Source organism: Xylocopa sonorina, chromosome 12 (assembly GCF_050948175.1).
Source record: "Xylocopa sonorina isolate GNS202 chromosome 12, iyXylSono1_principal, whole genome shotgun sequence".
NCBI lineage: Eukaryota > Metazoa > Arthropoda > Insecta > Hymenoptera > Apidae > Xylocopa > Xylocopa sonorina.
In genome coordinates this window covers 7,745,228-7,763,435 of record NC_135204.1, presented here as the reverse complement: position 1 = coordinate 7,763,435, position 18,208 = coordinate 7,745,228, and the positions used below count along the sequence as shown (strand labels likewise).

General features: G+C 38.1%; 1 protein-coding gene across 4 annotated transcripts; it reads left to right on the top strand.

Annotated features, from left to right (window-relative positions):
• Positions 1-6,372: 6,372 nt before the first annotated feature.
• On the top strand, positions 6,373-17,699 carry LOC143430043 (uncharacterized). Of its 4 annotated transcripts, none has more exons than XM_076906011.1 (9): positions 6,373-6,483; positions 6,602-6,797; positions 6,900-7,087; positions 14,351-14,487; positions 14,635-14,856; positions 14,947-15,129; positions 15,206-15,316; positions 15,444-15,645; positions 15,950-17,699. In XM_076906011.1, the coding sequence occupies exons 2-9, from the start codon at positions 6,688-6,690 to the stop codon at positions 16,006-16,008; spliced, it is 1,212 nt and encodes a 403-aa protein (XP_076762126.1). In that variant the 5' UTR covers positions 6,373-6,483; positions 6,602-6,687; the 3' UTR covers positions 16,009-17,699. The 4 variants fall into 4 exon arrangements, 3 of the variants coding, with proteins under 3 accessions (XP_076762126.1, XP_076762124.1, XP_076762123.1); XM_076906008.1 differs by lacking the exons at positions 6,373-6,483; positions 6,602-6,797; positions 6,900-7,087 and adding exons at positions 10,699-10,974; positions 12,410-12,857; positions 13,318-13,540; XR_013102595.1 differs by lacking the exons at positions 6,373-6,483; positions 6,602-6,797; positions 6,900-7,087 and adding exons at positions 12,347-12,857; positions 13,318-13,540 and having other exon boundaries at positions 15,950-16,195; positions 16,280-17,699.
• Positions 17,700-18,208: the final 509 nt, after the last annotated feature.

Sequence of the window (18,208 nt, the reverse complement as noted above, 5' to 3'; positions counted from 1 at the left end):
GGTTAATAAAAGTATTGAAAATTGAATTCTATTATTTATTTTTGTAATAACTAAATTTTGTAATTGACCATTAAACCCACGGTTATTCAAATAGATTCATTTTATCGATTTGTCTCGATAACGGTTCTATCGTAACAACAGGTAAATAGCATTACGAAGTTAATTGCCGTTACTATTGTCCATTGATCAATTGAATTAATTTCCTGTTTCCGAGATCATCGATTACGCGCCGCAGATGAACTCCATTAACCAAGTGGGATCGTCCTTCGACACATATTTTATTTGTACAATTTTGAATGAATTAAACGCTTGATATTTTCGAGTTCTTGAATGTCTGAATTTTTTAAACACGTATCTTTCACAAATTGTGTTTTAATAGGTGTCCTAAAAATTGCACTTGAAGTTTTCCAATATTGTCCATTTAAGAGCGGAGATATATGCATATACAATTTTAAAACAAAAGCTTCATTTTTTCGCTGACATAAAAGAATTTTAAATGGATTACTTAACAGAACTGGAAACTACTATTACGTAACAATAGTCTAAGTAAAAGGCTATACTTAGAACTAAGAAGAATTTGCATATACTTGCAAATTCTGATCTATAATTAAAAAATAACTACACTGTCTGCTCTTTTTCACAAACCATAATTAGAATCCTCAACTATGTCAACCATAGAACCAAATTCTTTTTAACCAACCATTATACGACCTAAAATCAAAGTTACTCCAAAATTTTAGTAAATAAGAAAAGGGAGAATTAAGAAGAAAAATACTTTTTAATTCACAAGATTTGCCGACTTCACTATCGAAATACTTAGCGAGCAAAAAATAAGCAGAACGATAAACCATAATTCCAATCAATCTCAATGTACCTTCCCTACTCTGAATTCTCCTATGGGACCTACCTATGGCCTTCAAATTTTCCTAGTTCGCAAAACGATCCTCAGATCTCCAATTCTCTTTCTCTTTTTCTCTCTTTCTCTCTCACGCCTCGTGTTCCCTCTTTCTTCCCCGGTTTCGTAAGAAACGTGTCAATATTGACGCACCGGCATCCTGTAAGACGAGACCGATTTCCTGGTCGTGGCGACACTGATCTGCAAACGGGTCGTGGTGTTCGGCTCGCGAGCCTACGAGCCGTGAAACGGCTCGATAATCGCAACACGGTACGTCGATTCGTCCGTACCTGTTGTGCTCGTCTACGGAGACGGTGGTTCGGGCGGCGAAGAAAAAAAAGGAAAAGAGAGCAACGAGAGGAAGAAAAAAAAAAGTTATCAGTCACGGTTGCGCGATAAGCAAAGGAGCGCGCGATATAATCGTTCAGATAAAAAGACTTCTCGGTCGAAACAATGCTTTTTTCCTCCGTTCGTCGCATTACGCGCGCGGATCGCCCGTTATCTCAATGGAAATTATCGATCTGACTCAGTTTTAATCGAATCTACGGAACGTGGGGATTGATAGCGATTTTTCCGAATATTGGTGGACTGGAAACAATATCTCTGAAGACTTTGCGGGAGCAATTGGAGCAGAGTGATCGGTACGAAACCAATTCTTTTTGTGGTACTGTGGACGAGGGATTGTTGAAAAATCGTTCGATTCTTGGGGCTGTTCGCGAGAAACACTTTGTTCAGCTTCTTTTCAATTCCGCACAGATAATTGCTTCGTTGTACAACTTTGAAATGGGACTGTGTGATTGCTGGTGCAAATTATGTAACGCACATAGATGTTTAAAGTCTGTAATGTACTCATGCAGTTGACTCTCTGGTTATTCCAAGCACGCTATTTTAGTGACTTTATAGTTTGTAATGAATTTAAGGATGACAGTGGTAATTGTATCGATGGCCTGTAAATTAAAGTACCGCTAATTATGAGCCGTCTGTAAAATGGCTAGTTGGAGGAGCTACCAGGTGAAACTTGTTAACGTGCTCCTCTCAACAAGGGTTAATTGTTATCGTTATTGATCGGTATGTTCTCTATAAGTTACACTAACGCATCACTTATGGATTTACTTCTTAAAATATTCCTAGATTCGATTACTAACTAAGTACAAATTGAATTAGCTTACAATCAAGTTCAATTTGTTACATTTGATTAATCACACGTGCAATCAAATTCAATTGATATTCTGTTGGAAAAAAACAATCTTAGGATCAACTTAAAAAGAAAGAGATAAATAGTTAAGGTAAAAGTTAAGATGCTTTTACTTATTGAAATTGAAAGCCATATTGGATTTCATAGTCGCCACGATTTTTCATGCCAAACCGCGCGTTGAACTGTACTTGTTTGTTCTTCAATTAGCAAACAACTGGCTTTTTTAGTTCCAGAGCTGCTCGACAGACTACCTCATTTGCACGGCCTACTTCTTCCGAGATTCCTGCTCCGCTACGTTTTCCGTTCCTTCCTTTCTATAGTCGCGAGGGTGGTTGTCAACATTTTGCCAATTGCAAGATCATAAGGCATCTACCCTATTTCTTATCATTAACAAATTAAAATAGAATAACAATTACTTGAGTAAGATGCCATTTAATTTGTCATTACCTTGTTTTTTACTATACTTCTTTTTCACGCATTTCATAGAAAGAATATCGAGTAGTTGCAACTACAAAACATTGTTTTCAAATAATGAATGTTAAAAGCACCAACGAAGGCGAGATGTCATTCCATCGTCCGCCTCCATAGTCCTCCACAGTCTGTTCCTTCATCCTGGACAGCAAATCGAAACGGTAAAAAGGTCTAAGACCAGTAAACATAAATCATTTCCTCCTCGGTTCATGGTCGTTTGTATTTCCGTCAGTCCACTTTTCTAAGAGGACAAAATTAGGCATCCGAATATCCAGAACCGGATGGAAGGTTCGAAGGCTCATGCATACATGCGTTCCTTTCGCTCGTTCGTGTAAGTATACGCCGTTCTATGGTCTTATATATGCATCCGTACGTACGTGGTTCGCTTACTGATTAATTATTCTTCCATGGCTTTTTTACTCCCTCCCCTGGTGCTGGCTTTGTCAGGTGAATACCGCGGCGAGGGAATAAGAGAAGGAAAACCTCGATGGGCCACGAATCATCGAACCCTAAGTTCCAGCGAGACTTTCTCCTGTCGATCCTTTGAATTTTTCTTCCTTTTCCCTTCCCTTCGTGACTGTGGCCTCTGGTTCGTCGTGTTTAAAAACGTGATCGTTTTGGATCTCTGTTTCTGTCTCAGAAATGGTTCCATTGTTAGAATTTTGTTTGTATTCAGGGATGACACAGATTTATGATAGATGACGATTATTCAATTGGAATTTTTGCTGGGAAAGAAGTGAAATGTGTGTTATTAGAGATTTGTTTCGTGGAAAACGACGATACCGCACCGTGCCGACCAGCTGTGGTCGTGCACACGTTCACCCGTGCACGTTCGCACAGGTACACAACGGAGAGGCGAAGTATGATGTCACCGGTGCGAGCTTGGTATTTGGTACAGGGGAATGCGTGATTCGCATGAAAAGCTCGCGACGCGGAGCCGCCGCTCCGCGTCGGACGATTTGGTCAGTCGGTTCTTCGCCATATCCGGTCACCGGCTGGCACACGCGCGTCGCCGCGCTCAACCCAGAACCGGAAGTCACGGAGGGCCCTCCGGGGTATCCTCCGCTCCGTGATCGAGCCTCCCAGCCCGTCGAACGCTTTCTACAGTAGCGCGAGTGCGTTTTTCATCCTCCTTAAGGACTCGCCCGCAGCTGCTTTTCGGGCTGACTTCCGGCTGGCCACGCGGAATCGCAATTCTGTCGGTGGCCATTGTTCGCTACAGACGAACTTGCGTAATGTGGTAAGTGGACGTCTATTTTAGCCCTTTTAAGGAAGAGTAGACGTAGGCGGAGTCGTATGCCTCAGAATGTGCTTAATCAACCCAAAAAAGGTTAATTTGTAGACGACGATGGAATTTAGAGGAAGTGAGGCTTGTTAACAACCCTTGTCCTTAATTCTTAATAGCCTTGAATTCATTGTTGTTCGTTTATAACAGAATAATTCCTCTGCAAATAAAAGTTCCAAGCCTATCTCCATCTCAGAAAGCAATGTTATGTATTTCTTATCCTTAGTACATTTGCTACAAGCCTTAACTTTTACTATCTACCTAAACTCGCTTAGCCACTCTGTTAAATAATTTTAATCTACTCCACAGCCTCTTAAAGCTCCATGAGCAATCGTTTTCACTAACACTATCTGCGTTGTTCTAGGCTTTCAGGGAATCTGAATGAATAGTTACGCGATGCTCCGTTAAGTCGCCTATTCAAAACAAAGTGAAATAAGTTTCTGAAACGGTAACCTATCACAAAAGAAACAAAAAATGATATTTCAGGTATCCACCATTTTGGTACCACCGGAATCTTCCTCCCCAATACACGGAAACGAGGCAAGTAGCAAGGAAGAAGCAACCAGTGCAACAGTCGTGCCTACAGAAAAGATCTTCATTAACGCCTAAGTCGACCGGAAGGTGGTAACTCGTTAAACCCGGCAATAGGACAACCGGGAAGAACAGGCGGCGGGGAGGAGGAAGACACGAACCGTACAATCGGTTCCTGACCAATGGAACAAGAAGCCAGGGGAGCTTCATCCCCTCTTGACTGGCTGTCGATGCTGTTCCCGACTTGGGCTATTCGACGACGTCTTCGGAGCCACGACGCCCACGCTATCAGTTATTTGGCGAGCCTCCAGCCTCGTGCAGGTGTCTCTTTCGAATTACGCGTCGATTCCATCGGCCGTACCTTTTATCCTACGTCCCTCTCTCGTCTAAGGACTATACCCGCGAAGTTTCAGTTTGGTATCACGGAGAACGTTGTGCTTGTCTTGGAAATTTCCCTCACATTGTCGAGATACAACTATTTTTGGTAAGAGAAAGTTTAGATTTGTTGGTACCGTTTTGGGTTTCTGATTTCTTCGATGTCAATCTTGTTTGGGGTAATATTAAATTTACTGGCTTGTGTGCTTTACAGAATGTGAGTTCTTTAGGATAACTTTTATCTCGTTCTTCCTCTTTTGATACTAATAATGCATGATTTGATTTTCATTAGTTTTTATTTGATGGAAGCATCAAAACCCTGATTGAGACTGAAACAACAAAATGATAGTGGATGAAACGAAGAATTGTAAACAGACTAAAGTACGTGGATACCAAATTACTTCGCGATTGAGCAATTAATTGTTCGTAGCGAGAAGAATGTTTTGAGTGTTCTAACTGGGCGCCTCGAAGGCAAGATGTCGGCATAGCTGATGATTTTTAAAATTCGGCTGTGTCACATCCAGCCAGCCGAACGCCCAGACATCAACGCAACCTACATCCATAAAACAAGTCAGGATACTATCGTTTCTTCATTTTAATAATAAACTGCACTCTTCTAGACACGCAAAAATACTTCAAGAAAATATTTGGAAAATCTAATTGTTTAACGATATTGGAATGTAGGTAGAATTACATTTTTATTTAATTACCTGTTCTATTCTGACTGTACAGATTGAGAAACTAAGATTCTTTCAGGTTGGAAGCACTGGATAACGCGAGTGAATTGAATTAACAATATAAATTTTGATAAATTTGCAACCAAGTCATATGCGATCCACGTAGGTCGTTTTTGACCGAACTTCTACCGGATGCGATGCCGTCTCCAATGGAAAGCGTTGTAACGTGCTGTGCACGCTAATTAAATGCGTTAGAAGGACTATCCTTTCGACTCGGCTAACTTAAGATATTGAGTTTAACCCTAAACGAAAGGGTACTCGAGATTGCCTTTTGGCTGAAGTAAAGGTAATTCTTAGATTATTTTTCTAACTGTAGTACTTTACAGTAAAATTGATAGAGGACATTATTTGTTTTCAGGAATTTCACAGTGAAAGAGTGAGAAATGGAATATTTTGGACTAATTTATAAGGAGGTGCAGTTAACATCTCGTTTAAGAAAAGGGAAATCGTTTCACGGTGAAAGCGCGTACAGCACTCACTAACTTTATGTAAACAGTATAAAATACAAAAATGTTTTAATGAAGTAATAATATAATCGATCATGTTCTACACATAATAATCTTGAATTCTTGTAACCGATCAGCTCTGAAATTATAACTTTTTATAATGTGCATTCTGTGAATAACATATTGCGTACTCTGTACGCAATAAAATCGAGTGAATGAATATTCATGAATTACACATAAGAAAATGTTTACTAAAAGTTAGACATTTAATTACTCTAAAACAGATACATACGCACAGATTATGTAATGTAAACAATTTTCGAGTTGGTATTAGGCTTCGAAAAAGATATTTTTCAACAAAAATTCATAATGTATAAATATATTTCTAAATCATAGTATTTATATATTTTTATTCGCACATTCGTCCGTCAGATGGCAGTATATGTGAAAAGAAAGCGTGCTGTGCAAGAATGCACCAATATAGGTTATGTCGTGGAGTATGCAGAGGAATGGATCGCTCGATTGCAACCGCGCCAAAGCAATAATATGTGAGAGTCACATACAAAACTTAAGTATCGTTACGTAATACGTAGTTGAACTAATTAGAGATAATATTAGCGAACTGTAAAACGAAATAGATTTCTTAATGACTGACAACCCGATTAGAGAGGTTATGTTATTGAGCTGGCCGTCAACGCTATTTCACGTCTGCCTTTTAACTTCGTGACCCGTGCTATGACTTTCCGATTACAATGAATAATTCGAACAACAAAGAAACCATTAATCTCCTCGATCTGCTGTCAGATAGTGATTCTGACGAGTCAGACTTGGCACTTCCACCCAAGAAGAAAAAAGTTAAAAGGTAAGATAATCGCGCACTTTTTCTTCAACCTTGCACCAAGACATGGACTAAGATCAAATTCTGGAGATTTGCACTATACAACGAATTTGTCTGATGTTATAGGAAACTCAGGTCGGGAGGTGCGCTTAAAATTAAAGCAAGCGATTCTTGTGGATGCAGCAAGTCTGATATGAGGATTATATCGTTGTGGTTGGCAGCTGTTTTAATTACTTTCTGGTTGATAACACTATCCTGGTTGGCTGTCATTTTATATGGAGAAATTAAAAAGATGGATGTTTCTATAAAATCAGGTAAATGTATTATCATTTATTTCTTTGTGTTCTCGCCATGAAACTGAGAGGTGTTATAATTACTTGGTGCTGCTTTTATTCTGGAACTAATGCTGAGATGAATTTGAACAATGAAACCATTATAGTTGTTAGTAAAAATGATTTGTTTAAAATCACAAATTTGCAACTACTAATGCTGATTTGTTTAGAAAATATTGATACTGTTTTCCGTAAGTTGGACTATTTAAATGATGTACGCTTATGTAATTGTACGCCCAACGATCGGGACGCGAAAAAATTCATTTACGCGTTAAATTTAACTATACGTCATGTGATTAATCTAAAATAGGTGTAAGATCCTTGAGTCTCCAATACATAAATGTCTATTTTTGCTCTTTCCAACGGCGTTATAAATTTAGATCTTCTTTCTTTACAAACCAATGTGGAACCGATATTAAGTGCGGAAACATCGGGATGTAAATAGTTGTAAACACGAACGTTTTCACACATTCCGATTTATCCACTTGTAATATTACTTTTCACATGAACTCTTTAATCGATAAGTTATCGACAATGTAGTTATTATTCTTATTTATAGATCTATTCAATTCATATTACCGATAATTCAAATTCAATCGATATCCGTCAATACTGCTCATTATTGCAATCAATTCTTTTTGTTTTTTTTTGTACATCCAATGTTCACTTCAGTCTTATTCATCGGTATTTCATATAAAAATTTAATTAATGTTAAGTCCTTGATTTCAGTTATCGATCCATTAGTGTAACGATAGCTCCTTGAACTTCATCGATCGCTGTATTGCCGACAGTACCTCCATTCTTCGGCATAACGGACCGCGTCCGTTTCTTTTACTACCCCCTATCCGCCTTTCCGTTTCTTTCCCTCCTGCGCTTCTCTCCCTTCCTGTATCAATTCGAAATTCCCTATGCGCGGTGAATTGTTATCGAAGGAACCCCTGGCAGATAGACCGCTGTGCACGGCCGCGTACCAACCCTCAGTCAGTCGATATCTTGCGCACGGCGCGAGTGGCACGCGGAGGCGTTGTCTGTGCTCGTTGCGGCCGTTCCATCGTTTGTTTTCTCCACTAATATCAATTGGCAAGCAACGTCAATTAATTAATTAAATAAATCGCCATCCAGTTCACCAGCCTGTTAAGTCCACGTAGCTCTAAACCGCACGATTTGTCATTTCCTCCGTGCGCTGTTTGTAACACGCGGATCGATCGGAATTGTTGTATAATTTATCCCGGACGTAGGTCAAGTTCCGCATGCAGCAAGTGCTCGTGGTCTTTCGGTGTATGAAACGTTCGATGGTCGACAGGTGTGCACGATTCTATTTCGCTACCCTTATCGATTCCCAATCGCCCAGCGAACACATAGAAGTGCCTCTAATGGAGTGACGTACGAAAAGTCGTCTGTCTATCCCATAGGGGTGGAGATAGGAGAGGGTTGATGCGTTTAAGTAGTCTCACGAGTCTCTAAGGGATATGCAACGCTCGCGATCGTGACAACGCATACATGGTAAATATATGGGCCCAATTAGCAATTTTCGACTGTTCTAATTGGTTCTAATTGTTTCATTTATTTCTGTCGTTCGAACTGATCGTTTTGCCTGATTTTTTTTAGTCATTATACGGGATGCCTCATTGAAACGATTTAAATGTACAATTTTTAATTCTTGGAGATATCAAATTGATACTTGGAATAGTTAGATCGTTGCATCTACTGACTTTTCTGAAAACATAGTCCCTTAATTGGTTTGAACCGTGTGACAACGTAATTTTGCTATTATACAGGTTGACTTAATCATGTCCAGATCGCAAACTGAAATTAAAAAGAATTAGTTCGAAAAGTTGACGAAAAGGATTTCCAGTGACTTTTCATCATGAAATTCGATGCTTCGTGAAATATTACAGCCCTCGAATTAATTAAAGGATCATTGTTTCAAACGCTCGTATTAATTGGTCATGTGTAATTGCTGGAGGTGTAAATTAGCTATTCGATTATTAATAAAGGATTAATAATAGCAAAACAATAATTAATACAAGATAATATTGGTTGCAATTAATTTTTTTTTAATCTCCATTGAAACTCAACTAAGTGAAGTTAGTGAACACATTTGATACGGACCTGGGGCTGATAAGATAATGCTAAAAACAAAGCGAAATTCGCAGCGTATGTATCAACTCTTAATGACTATGTATTATAAGAATTTTCGTGGAATAGATTAGCAGACTGTTAAATGCAAGTAATTTCAAATAGACTTTGAAAGAATTCCTCACTACGATAATTATTCATCTTGAAAGTTTTTGTATCGCTGTATGTACATGAAATCCATGACGGAAATGACTGTAGTTTTTGTGAATGGTTTTTTGATTATGCAAAGTAGTGTATACTTAATGTGCGCGAAATTGGCGGCTATTGAGGAAAATGTTCTACAGAACCGGAAATCCATTGGTCATGTCAATCGTACTAGAATCGTTAGAACGTCATAGGCTAACTTTAGTAAACTTTGTTAATTTTGAGAAAAATATTAAATGTTTTCTTTTTTCTTGCTTTTAACTTTAGGTTCAATTTTTTGTCATTAAATTAAAAAACTTGGGAAATCGTAGAAATATTAAATTTTTTCGTTAAAGGAATTGTAGCCGTGGATATTACTTCTTCTCTGGCAGGGTACATATGTATGTACATTCGTACTTGAGAAGATTAAGGAAGTTTTACTTTCTTTAAGGAAGTTTCTACTTTTGTATGGTTTGTTCTTTTCTTGAAAAATTCTGTTTTCGTGGAGTATAAGTTCCTCGCAAGGAAAGTGGATTCTTCAAGATGTACTCATGCATGAGGGTTTGACTTTCTATTAGAGGAGATTTAATCCTAATTCTTATCTTCTATTTTCTCCTGCTTCGTCTTTGTGTTCTTTTTAAAGAATTCCAATTAAACACTCCTTATTGAATGTTCATTTTTAACTTCTTCATAATCTCGACAGATTCCATTTTCAAATATTTACTGAAAGATTTGTGTTACGTCCATCTGTCTTACCGCCCAATTTATAGATAAAGTGCAGAATGGAATACTTGAATGGTACCATAAAACGATTATTAAATCAAGGCTCAGATAAATGGTTATTTCTATTTAGAGACAGATACCACTCACATGACAATTACTGTTGTATCCAAAAATATTTAATTGCTGGAATATAAATATAAAACGCGAATGCAATCAGCCAGTTTTTCATTCGACCTGATCAAACGCCATGGTAAACATGTCATTAATTTTAATGAATCCTCACTTATTTTCTTCCTTCCATTACGTCATTAAGATACTTTTTCCTCGATTAGCTGGACATGTACAAATGACTTTTGTTGAAAACAGTCATTAAGCTGATAAGGATGGACTACATTTACAAGAACTAATGGCTCAAAGAAATTATATTTCTATATTTAAAAACAATTATATTTATATATATCTACGTATACGACGACAAACCTTTTGGGGAGCCAAGCTTAGCACTATAGCTTCGATACTTTCCTACAATCACGAAACCGAATCCATACAAGTATCGTAGTGGCGAAATAAACGTAAACGCTCAGCTGGAACCACGTTCCACGGATTGTTCCCCATTCTCATTCTCCGGGTACACGGTCACGCGCGGCAATTCGCTCTAGCGCGAACGTAACCCGCGCAAACATACTCGGAAACGATGTTTATCCGCCTGCTGGTGCACTCGTACCGGCGTCAGCCGCAAACATCGTCAGGTACCATGGGCGAACGATGATAAGAGGGCCCTCAGTGCGAGGCATTTCACAGCGATGTTCGGTTCGTGACGCGATTCGCCTTGTCGCGGCTACTCCAGTCCTAGTCGGTTCCGTGGCAGTGATCGTGAAATCCTCGTGAGTTTTTTTTCTTCATTACGATCTCACAGCGACGTAACAGCGTAGTAACACAAGCGTAACATAAGGTTTATTCTTACGTCACATTTGATTGGACGAGGTCTTCGAGTTCATTTCAAGAATTCGTCACGTTAGCTCGAGTATTGTTCCGTTCTAACTTGTTAACCGGGAAGGTCGAGTTGTGGCTAGCAATGTCGATTTCAACGTAATCATTTATTATCGTTACGTTCGTATGAGAAACATGTTTGCATTTTATATATGCATTTGCAAGGGAAATATTCAGTAGAGTTTCATTTATTCGAGCTCATGAAAGGCAAAGCAGTTAGAAAATTTAAGTTGTCGAATTATTCAAATAATTAGAATATATTGACTAGCTTCAAGCGTATATTGAACTTCGAAACTGATAATAGATTATGATCATGGATATGAGCAAAATTTGGATCGCTAAAGTTCGATATTATATGGACGGACAGGCGTAGCGCCAGGAACGTGTACTTGTTCGATTGCTTTGTTCGAGTTCTCTTATCTAAGCGAGTCGACTGCCTTGAACAGCTTCGACTGATATACTTAAATCGCCACAATCATTGTGACCGCGTTATCGTACCTCGTTCCCATTTTTTTCCCCCCCTATTCTTCCTTCATTTTTTTTGTTCCTCGCTTTTCTCTCCTCTTACCTAGGCCAGGTTTTGTTTGCAGTCGCCTTCTTCACGCTTTTGTTCACCCCTGACCTCCTTTGTTGCCGCTCGAGCACTTGGTTCAGCGCTGTCGTATCGCTACGATCGATCGATCGATGCCGCGATACCCAGTAAAGCGCGGAAGAAGTTATCAGATTTTAGAAATTCACCTATTGGCGTTTATCCTTCCAATAAATAACCGGGAACACTTGGATGTTTAAGAAAGTTTTCAATGTTTCTTATTTAGCTAGTACTGTCTACTAATACGGTCTACTAGTACATTTCTAATTTTAACCCGTGTACTTTTGAAAGCATTCCCAGCATAATTTGATTAGACCACGCTCTTCTAAACAGTCACATCATATTCTTAGAACATATCAGGTTATTATTAACTATATAAAAATAAAATCTGCGCTCTAAACGATGTATATAATATATTGGTAGATATGTTGGTGGAAGGGGTAAAGATGAACGATTGAGAGGGTGGCTTTCCAATGACCTTCAGCAACTTGTTAATTTCACTCCAACTATAGTTACTCTAGGACTCTCTCGATCATTAATACCAATCTTTTCTTTCATTCTGATTTCTTCAAAAAAGTTTTCCAATCCTAAAAGAAACTACAATGCATAATAACAAAAACTGCAAATATTTTTAAAGAAAGTAGACCATGACTGACTAAGAGAACAAGTATCATGTTGTTTCACGAAAAAGAGAAGACATTGCCCAACAAGTTGACGTGCAGAATCGACTGATTTCAGAGTACGTCGTCGCACAATACGGTATCAATAAACATTCTAATCACGTGAATGATAGAATCGAGAAGATGTGATCGCGTACTCGTTGAACGTAGATGATCGCGATCGCGCGAATGAGATCGTGGAGACGCGATCGTGTTTCGTGCGCGGAAATGAACCTGCTGGCGAACGATAATCGACGTGAGTGCATCGTGCAAGGGTTGATAAAGAGTTAGTGATAAGGGCGGGCGGGGGGGCGGTGAGAAGAAGGGGTTGACCGGTGACGTTCGCGATCGGCTCGTGTGCGAGAACGAAACGAAGATAGGCGGTTTTGTGTTACTTGAAATGGACTCGGTCGCGGTGACAGTGCCGCTTCGTCAACCGACGAAGAAGATGAAGAAACGGAAGGAGCTCGACGCCCTGGCGCCCCCGCACACTGTTTCCCGCCGAAGTTCCGGAAAACGTAGCTCCCAAGTACGTATCGATTGGCCGTGACCACGAGGACCGTTTCTTGGGACGGGTGACTTCCTTCTCTTTTTTTATCGACTTCGAGATTTCCTCGAACCCTTGGAATAGGAAACGTTTGCGACGAGACTGATTAATCGATTTTGAAAATTTGCCATACTTAAAATAAAGGCAACAAGTTTCGTATAATAACTTCTGGAGATTCATTTGGAAACTTGCAATAGGAGAAAACGATGAAGTATGCTTGCGTATTGTTTCACATTTTGAATAGCTTCTGTGGTTTTCTGGAAAATTTCAAAATCAATTAAGAAATTCAGATCATTTTACGAAAAAAGCAAAGAATAGATCAGACGGTTAATTTACCGAAGACAGTGATAGGGGCTTATCAAAGTTTGTTTAAAGATGAACAACCAGAAAACGGGTGGGTCGGCGGAGAAGGGTCGACACTGATGATCCGTAAAATTTCTAGGAGTTACTATCAGATAGCAGCGACGAACGATCGGAATACTGGAATATTGCGACTAGAAATGGCCGCAAATGCAGAGGCGGACGAAGTCGAGCTTGTCCCGGATTTTTTAAAGCTTGTAGTGCCTTTCTGGCTTGTGCCTCTGTATTAGCAACCGCTAGTTTAATTTGGCTGTTCATCGACGTTCGCCAGCAACTCACTGCTCTACGGACCGAACTGGACCAAGGTACTATATCTTGCATCTCAAGGAGTCCTCGAGGGGAGAGGCTGAGAAAAATACGGGTTTAATTAAATAATAATCGTAAAAAAAGAGGAGAGAATTTTTTCAATTCAGTTCTCCGCGCTGGAAACGCAAGAACGTACGTTTTTTCTTTTCTCTCTCGTATTATTTTGCTCACGTGGTTACAACGTGAGTAAATTCCTCAGCCATAAGTTCCAGAATAGAAACGAGCCTTTATTATTTATTTCTTTGTCCTTTGTACTTTTTTGCTTCGTTGTTGTCTTTGGTTTCCTCTTTTGTTTCTAATGGCTGGTTATGTTAATTTATGGTTGGTACATACTTATACGATTATGTTAATAGCGTGGTTCTATGTAATCTGCTTATGATGCAGCGATTATGGCAGCGTGGTAATACGCTTACCGAATAAGATGATCGTTGATTCGATATGTTGACAAATATTGGATTAGAGTTCTAGTGGATAGAAAGCGTTAGAGCATGGATGATATCGAGTCTCTGGAGATAATAGTTGTTTAAATAGGCAAAATTGATGTATTAAGTCAATGCGGATTTATTCCTCTACAATACTGTTGACTGCAATCTTTTTTCGTTTATTTCTACGTTAAACGTAAACCGTCGACCACTAGTATCTCAAAAGAAAGATAAAGTTGATTCACGTTAATCCCTAGAGGCTCCATGTCTGCGTCTGTTGTTTTTGTTGAAATAACAGATAAAACTAAATCAATCGTGATAGTACGATACCATGTTTGCGTATTTCATATTTAGGAAACGCAAAAGAATATATCGTTTAAATTGCAGTTATTGCCGGAAGCGAGGGTGTTCCCGACGCTCTGCAGAAATGCCACTCTCTGTCGAGAGATCTCCAGAACAACCAGACCATTATTTTTACCCATTTGTCAGATCTCAAGCTTCAGATCAATAATTTTACGTCACAGGTAAATTCATGGTATCTTGTTGCGGTTCATAAATTTATTAAATTGTTTCTTATGTCGTAAAAATTTACAGAAACGACTCAAAAATATTTATCTTATACTATGTTGTACAAAGAGTGATCGATTTTTATAATGAAATTTCATTTATAGTTAGTTGTCATTCAGCGCGATTTGCACCGTGTGGAAGAATGGTTCAAAGCTGACCCAGCATTAGTTAGTGTGCCAACAGACTTGAAAGCCCTTTCGAGTAGCGTGGCTTCGTTTGGAAGCCAAATACAAGACCTGAGTGCCACTGTGAAAACGTTAAAAGAATCCAATGCCAGGGCGCAGGATGTCCAAACCGTAATGCAACAGAACATCACCAGTATCAAGGTTGATAAGCATGCTAATAATATTACTAATGATATTACAAGATAGCTAAAGGAAAGAATTTTAAAAACTATTTATTGTTCTGTTTCACAGAACACTATAACAGAGTTGTCAAATATTACTCAAAGGCCACAGATGCAGATCACAAATGAGACAAAGATAAAGACTGATCAATTGAATGCTGACATTGCACGTTTGTCTGATGACTTGGTGAATATAAATGAAACACTATCCAGGAAGGTACAGTGGGTGACAGAGGATCAAACGAAAGACAGGGTAGTTATCTGAGAGTGTGTAACAAGTGAAAGTTCTTACATGTTTGTTAATTAAAAAATTTGAATACGTTTTGCAGAATGCATTGAACTCTCTTCAGGAAACCAGCCAGAATGTTAGTATGATGGTGATATCGTTGCAGAGGGAGAAAGCTACTATATTGACTTCTGTTAAGAAACTGAATGATGAAGTACGTAGTGCGAACTTTTACACGATCTTTGTTAAAGATTACTCTTTAAAGTCACTTTTGCAATTTAAATAATTCTGTAAATTTCATCAGAGATTACAAATTTTCTAATTAATTATAAATTCTCCAGGTGAGCGAAATTCATTCGGTTAACACAGAGCTTAGCGAGAAAGTGAAGCAGTTGGAGCAGTCCTATGAGAGTTTAAAAAATTCCACGAGCACGATACTGGCCGTGATACCGGATATCCAAGGCCAGAGGCTAGCCAAAGCAAAACTTTCGGAGGAGGCAATAGGCGACGATGTGATTACGGAACAGGATCACAGTGCGTTAGGTAAGTTAATTCGTTGAACCCCTTCGATTCGTTGATTCAAAACGTAAACGTCTGAGCCAGACGTAATAACAAATATTTGGCTTTCCTGTTTGGACTTCGTATATATGAAGACGATTTTGTGTGTCTTGTTTACTAAGTGCCTTGCATTGGATGACTACATTTGTTCTATTTTGGTCTTGACTTATTTATTGGGTAATATCATGCCATGAATATAGCTGATCACATTCCAATAGTTATCAAATCAAATTTATGAAAAATATTAGTTCTAATGAATTAATATTAATTTTCTTTTCAAACTTTTCAGCCTTAGATGGAACGATCGCGAAAAATTCTGTGACAAATAATAAATTGAAGAGTCCATGATTGGAACCGTAATATGTTTTCATGTAGGAAGGTCTATATTACGGGGACATTGTTGGGTGAGCCTTGTACCGTAGCAAAGAAATCGATTCTGTTTTTAGAGAGGAGCACGGAGGACGTGTGCGTGTGTATCTTGTAAATATTAAAAAAAAAAAATTAAGTATGTTGAGAATTCCATGTACACAGAGAGGTAAATATTTATGATCTGAATCATGTGATCTGTTTTTGCCTCTATCCCCTATTTGTGCCAGAATAAACCGTATGAATTTTTCAGCGATTTGTTCTGTCGTAAAAGAAGAAACAACGTCTGAAAATCAAACATGATTTAGGGAATGCTATTCATAAACGAGCAATAACGTATACGTTGAGTCGTCTAGTGTGGTCGTGATCGAATACTGTGTATTTGAGATTTGTTTCAACAGTGACGAAATGCCAATTTCTAGAGGACGCCTACGGCTGTATCGCGATTACCTGAATTGTATTCAGATACACCATCGAAGAAAGTACAAAGAGCGTTTACACTTGTCCTTGCGTTACGAAACACAAACAAGAACAATAAAAAGAAAACAAAAAATACGATGAAAATTTAGGAAGCGTTTAACCGTAATACGATGTCCACTAAGTAATCGCAATAAATTTTTCTACTCTTCTACTGTTTATAGTGCAACCGTAGTCTATCGATTTTGCCAAACGTTAGACGGGTTTAACGATCTGCGAAAATTCAGTATACATTAGCGATCGACTTCGTTTTTGTTGTTCGTAGAGTATTCGTCCTTTTAGTGTGGCATAATTGTACAGAATGTTCGAAGGTGAAAGAGCTGAGACGAAAATGTATTATCGATGTAGCGAGCGAAATGCAGTTTTGTGAGATTTTTATTTGAATGAAATCGAAATCTGTAAGAAAACGGTTATGTGGTATTTTCATTTTTGTTTGTTTGGTACACATATATATACATATATAGACTGATCATTTTTATTACCTTAAACCTGTAGCCACGAAAGAATGTTACAGGGGATGTTAAAACATCTTCAAAATATTTAAGTGTATGTATATATATATATATTTTAAAAATATTTCAGGGTCAATTACATTTTCTAGATGGTGTTCAGTGCATTTTTGTTGCGAAGTATGAAAATACAAGACTTATTGTAAAAAGTGTATTGTACGTGACCTTGGAATAACTATCGATACTTTAGCATTCATATTTAACATTTTAATGCCCATATTGATTTCCCTTGAACGTATTTTGTAAAATACGTTCACTTTTAGATGGGAATTATGGATCATCTTATAAGTCAACACAATTGTATTGTACTCCATAAACGATCCGTAATTAGCGTTGTTATATTTTAATCGCGCTTTAAAACCCCTTTGCGTTACGCTAATTTTTGACTTCTTTCTTACCGTCGTACGAATGTTATATAACAATTTTTCGCGCGTAGCCATCGCGAGTGGACCGTAGCGATTGCAGATATAGTATATTTAAACGAGTATTCGTCCATTTTAGCGAGAAGCGTGAAAATAATATATCCACGGGGTGAAATGATATGCGAAAGAAGGAAAAAACCAGCAACGGATCATGGTGAGGGTGTTGTATATGAAATTGATATGAATTTATAAGGTGAAAGACAGAATGTGCATATAAACGACAATACGTCGACATGTGAATAAAGAATTGATTATTCAAATTCAATTATGCAATTATTTTCTATTTCCTATTGCTTATACGAGGTTATCTTATTTCGTATATGATATGTACTCTATCGTGTAATTTACAGTAAAATAATGAAATTAAAGACTTACCAAGTAAGGAAAGATGGCCGACTGGCTGCTCCGCGAATTTCGGAACGAGTAGCCTCTCAAACTGAAAGAAGTACACTTTTTTAGACATATCGTTTTAAATATTTTGTAACATAGCAAAGATTAATTGTTATTTACCTTATTCTTCTAGGTTTTTGTGAATAAAAGTACATAATAGCGGTATTTCACTACACTAAAACAACTTTAGAATTGCACCTCTCGAGATTTCACATGCAACTGACGCTATCTGAGAAAGCGCGCGAATACGATTATTTGAATTGAATTTGTATCACGTAGTTGATCCATTGGTTTCTCTAATAAGAATAACAGAAATACAATATTGAATAGTAAAACTGATCGATTACGAGAATTAATTAACTAGATCGCAAAATACACGACTAT